This window comes from Cyprinodon variegatus, unplaced genomic scaffold (genome assembly GCF_000732505.1).
Source record: "Cyprinodon variegatus isolate N-32 unplaced genomic scaffold, C_variegatus-1.0 Scaffold636, whole genome shotgun sequence".
Taxonomy (NCBI): Eukaryota; Metazoa; Chordata; class Actinopteri; order Cyprinodontiformes; family Cyprinodontidae; genus Cyprinodon; species Cyprinodon variegatus.
In genome coordinates, this window is record NW_015151089.1 from 112342 (window position 1) to 117450 (window position 5109).

Below are 5109 nucleotides of genomic sequence, written 5' to 3' on the forward strand. Positions count from 1 at the left end.
TTTGACATTTAAATAGGATTTCCCTACGACTTTAAGAATGTTTGTGAAGTTTTTATGAGATCATGTGACCGGTTAAAAAAAACGAATATGTTGGTTTTAGCAGAAAATGATTGATGAAAATGGTTGGTGTGTGGTCGAGCTGTCACCAGGGTTAACTCCTAAGTTAGGTCGTTAAACTAGTACTTAAAAGTAGTAAAAGTATTATCAAATATTTAATAGTTCACTGTATGTTGCTTAGCAACACTGCTGCTACCAAGTGGTTGATTTCTTTTGGCTTGTAGGAAACTATCTCTAACACTGTCCCAAAGTGAGAAATAAAACTTCTCAAATGTTTTTGCTCTGGTCTCATAATAAAAACATAAATATGGAAAAGAGGTTTTGCATGAAGGATTCCTGCAGTAGTTTTTTCTCTCTCTGTGCTTGGCTCTGCCATCATCATTTCTAACAGATGGCAGCAATGATTGGCTCCCACAGTCCAAAAGCATGACTGTCAGGTTAATTGGCTTCTCTGAATTGCCCTTAGGGGAGTGTCTCTGTGTTGCCCTGTGACAGACTGGCGACCTGTCCAGGGATGACCCTCACAGAGATAGACACCGGCCTGATGGGATAAGCGGGAGAAGATAGATGGATGGAGACATGTTTTATTTTAGTTGAGCCTTGGATTGTAAGGCAGATGTTTTACCAGTTTTATTATAAAACTCGTAGCTGGCAATTGTTGCTTCCAGTTCAATGTAAGCTTACTTGACAATAGGGTACACCGAAATAGGAAACATTTACGTGACAGATAAGGCATTTGGGGTAACAAAGAGTTTGCATGTTCTCTCCTGGTACATCAGCTTCCTACCACAGTCCAAAAACAAGACTGTTAGGTTAATTATGAAATTCTCTTTAGGTGTGAGTGTGAATAGTTGTTTTTCTCTGTGTTACCCTTTGATGGACTGGCGACCTGAACAGTTTTTACCCCTACGTCTTTTCACAAGTGTCTTTGTTTCCTTTCAAAGGTTGAAAACATGAAATTATCCTTAAATTAAACTGGTAATGGGGCTGCTCAGGAAGAAGGTTATTGGTTCGATTCCTGGCACAGGTCTTTCTGCATTGAGTTTGCCAGCTCTCCCTGAACATGTGTGACTTCTCTCCGGGTACTCTGGCTTCATCCCACAGTCCAAAAACATGACTGTTAGGTTAATTGGCATCTCTAAATTCTCCTTAGGTGAGTGTGAATGGTAGTTTGTCTCTGTGTTGCCCTGCAATGGACTGGTGACCTGTCCAGGGTGGACCCCGCCTCTCACCCTTAGACAGCTGGAGGCACCAGTACCACTTGCGACACCGCTTGGGATAAGTGTGATGAAAAATGGATGGATGGTTGAATCACTGAGGATGCATTCTGTCCGACACAATGCAAGTCTACTGTAGCTGGTATAAAATATAAATGTTGAATTCTCACTTTTTTTACATCAAAATTAATATAGATTCAATTTAAAAGGACAGAATTTTAAGTGATATAAGGTTGTAAAAACGATTCCAAATGAATTAGAATTAACTGAAAAAGACAGATAATGGGTCTAAAATGGTCATAAATAAATAACTAAACCTTTTCGAAAGCCTTACCAAAACAGTTACAGTAGTTATGGTTGTTAAGGCTGAACCAGTGTCCTTTTATATTAAGAATTACACCTGTGTTCTCGTTTTGACAATGTTGCATATAATCATTCACTAATGACACAGTTATCAGGTGATAAAGTTCAGGTGAGAGCGCAGCTGGGTCCGCCTAGAACGAGCGCAGCAGGAAGAGCTGGTTTTTGGCAGGCGGATCGAGAGAAAAGTGAAAAAGTAAAACGATTAGCAGAAAAACCACCTTGGATCATGGCTTTTTCTGGTGGGAACCTTTTAAATCTTATTTGTTTTTATCAGCAGAAACTCAGTCGTCACTTTGATACACAGAAAAAAAAAATGCTTTGATTATTATTTTGTTCGTACCTCTTTTTGGCATTTATTTTTTCTTTTTTTTTCTCCCGAAAATATATCGTTTCTGTTTATTTAATACTCTAAGCAGCTTAAGTGAAATATCCTTTCATCTGGGCTATATTTTAGTCTTACCAAATGTTTTGCTGTATCAAATAGACAAAGGACCCAGCAGCAGGAGTTTGTTAGATGGGACTTTATTGTAATTAAAACTGAAATGTTGCTTTAAGCACATTAAAGCGGAGAACGCTCTGATGTCTCTGTTGCCCCGACTTTTCATTATGTGACATGCAGCTAAGTGACAGAAGAGCATGTAGATGGAGTACAGAGGTGCTTTCATGATAGAGAAGGGTACAGTAAGCAGAGAGAGAGAGAGAGGGTGAGAGAGGGAGGGAGGGAGGGAGGGAGGGGGAAAGTAGACAACCTGAGTGAGTTAAGCCCTTCAGTTAGTGTGGGGAGGAAGCCACGGGAGAAGGACAGGGTAAATCTCATCCTGGGACAAGAATAGCACCATGATCTCCAGCTGCCCTGTGTGTACAGCAGAGGTGTGATGGATGATGAATGGAGGTAGAAGGCAACGTGGTGCCAGGACACAATGGGGGGTACGTAAGCCGTGGGGTCTTCTCTGTGTAAAGTTTATTGAGGAGATCGGCGCAGGATTAGGATCGCCGTTCTCACGCAGACGGGTCGTCTCTATCTGTAACTTGCTTCAGCCTCCAGCTTAGCTGCAGCTGCACAATGAACGACACTTTGGAAGCAATCACATCCCTCTTTCTTTCCTTCCTCTCCACAGCTCGCAAACAGGAGATCATAAAGATCACGGAGCAGCTTATCGAAGCCGTCAACAACGGAGACTTTGAGGCCTATGCGTGAGTCCCATACACCCCCCCTCCTATTCCTCATCCTTCACTGCTTTTAAAAGTTCATCCAGCTGCAGGGAAGTGCAGCCTGTAAAGTGAGCATTTAAGCGCTCCATCAGCCATTAATCTGATTGACATACAAAATGTGTTGTATTAAAAGATTAAAGAGTAATTACATTCATTGTTTTATCCTCCCCCACCCCTCTGCTTACCATATAATTAAGAATAATGCCAGGCAGATTGAGGCAGAGGGATGGGAAGGGCTCGGTTTAATGTGTCCTCAATGATGGAAACACAAGTCCAAAAAAAATAGAAGAAAATATAGAAAAGATTAATGTGATGAAAAAAAGGAGCCACAGTTGTTTCCAGTAAAGCTCAAACTTATTCATTCCTCGGGCGCATTTAGATTAGAAGTTATTTTCTTTCAGCCAGGTTGGTTATTTCTGATAGGGAACGGGACAAGCGTCTCTCAAAAGGTAATAAAACTTTGTGAAAAGAGCATCGGTTTAAAGAAAAATAGCTTTATTTTACATTTTGCAGAAAAATATTGCTTGCAAACTATTACTCATACCCTTACCCTAAACTTTTATTGCCAGCACAACAACCAGACGCCTCTTATGGCTTTCTGCATACTTTAGCGATGAGTGTCAGGTCTTTAAGGTCTGCAGGCCTGATCTCACCAACTCCATGATGCCAGAACTCACCTTTTACAAAAAAAAAATCCCTTGAATTTCACATATTTTTATACTTCATGTCAGAAGTTTACCGCTCTGTTCGGCCGATGTGACGTTAAGCACATCCATGTTGAATGAGTCCAACCTAGAAGGGTGCAGTCCTGTGTTTTGGCCACGGATGACATCATCATTAGAAAACCCCATAATGCTTCTTTAAATGATATAAAATAACTTTTAAATAACATTGCAACACTATTCCGTCCACAGATTTCCAGAAATACTTCCCACACACAGTCTCGCTCTCCATCCAGGATGTATTAATGTAACGTTTTGCTGGCTATGACCTTCATCAGAAATTTCAGACAGTTCTACCCTAAGTGTAACCTATATATACACCTGGTAGGTAAACAGTAATGATGTTATGAGATGAGCCGAGGTGTATGTTGAGTAGTGGAGGCAGCGTTTCCGCAAAACGCATATCGAGGCTTGCTTCATTGAGGTGAGGGGCTGAAATCGATGACGTCAGAAGCGTCACTAGCGCCATACCATGACTGCTTCAGCAAGTGGTTCAGATCACCTGCAAACTTTGACAGCCTCAGTATTCAGTCAAGATGTAGGAGTTTGTATGAGAGTTGTGGTCAGTTGGATGGAGTTTAGACAGATTCTAAGAAAATATTGGCTGTAAAAACAACCAATCTAGTTGGTCAAAACAATTTTGGTTAGATTAAACAATACAATGATCCGAAACTAACTAGTGTTGCACCGATACCAGTATGGGGCCCCGATCCAGCACTACAATGGTGGTATCAGTATCAGCGAGTACCAAAAGATCGGGCACCGATACGAGAGCCAAAAGTTTATTCAACTATTGTCACCCATTCCACGTAGGCAATAAAAAGTTCTACTGGATTCACTTTATATTAGTCTTTTTCCTGATTCACAAAGGTAGGCAGCAGCTTGATAAAGCCATGGTGGCAATTATTTTACATCCAGGTAGTATGCAGTTCTTCATATATACACACACATCAATTTCAAACAGATGGTATCGGTATCAGCCGATACTGCACATCCAGGTATCGGGTATCGGGGACAAAAAATGGCATCGCCGCAACACTAAAACTAACCAAGACACTGGTTCCAGTTGCATTATTAGTATTCAGTACTATTGCGTTCTGAAGACAGGTTCATGTTGAAAGTGCTGTTTGCTGTAAGACTTCGCATTCAATCCAAGGGTTACTCACTCAAGATCTGGCTTTAGCTTTTGAAAGTTGCTATGTTACTGAACCAGTAATTTGGCCAAAGTGACCAATTTGTATTGGATTGCCCTTTTACCGATATAGATTGAATCAATTTGACATTTGAATCAATCTGACTGTATGATCTGGTGAACTGTAAAGTACCTTGAGATGACATGTGTTGTGAATTGGCGCTATAGAAATAAACTGAACTGAATTTAATTGAATAGATTGGGTGAAAACACTACCAAATTAGATTGATTGGAAACACTGTGGAAAAAATATTACGTTTAAATAAAAATGACTATAACCCTTAATTTTGCTCATTATTGCCCAAGTTCACTTCAATTCAATTTCAATTGAGTTTATTTCTATAGT

General features: G+C 40.4%; 1 protein-coding gene across 1 annotated transcript in view; it reads left to right on the plus strand.

Moving 5' to 3' along the window:
• Positions 1-5109, plus strand: part of LOC107096604 (calcium/calmodulin-dependent protein kinase type II subunit beta-like) — a 117067-nt gene that overhangs the window by 101668 nt on the left and 10290 nt on the right. Inside the window, exon 17 of the mRNA XM_015393336.1 lies at positions 2756-2831. Within this exon, the coding sequence (XP_015248822.1) occupies positions 2756-2831 (76 nt within the window). The remainder of the gene's footprint in view (positions 1-2755; positions 2832-5109) is intronic.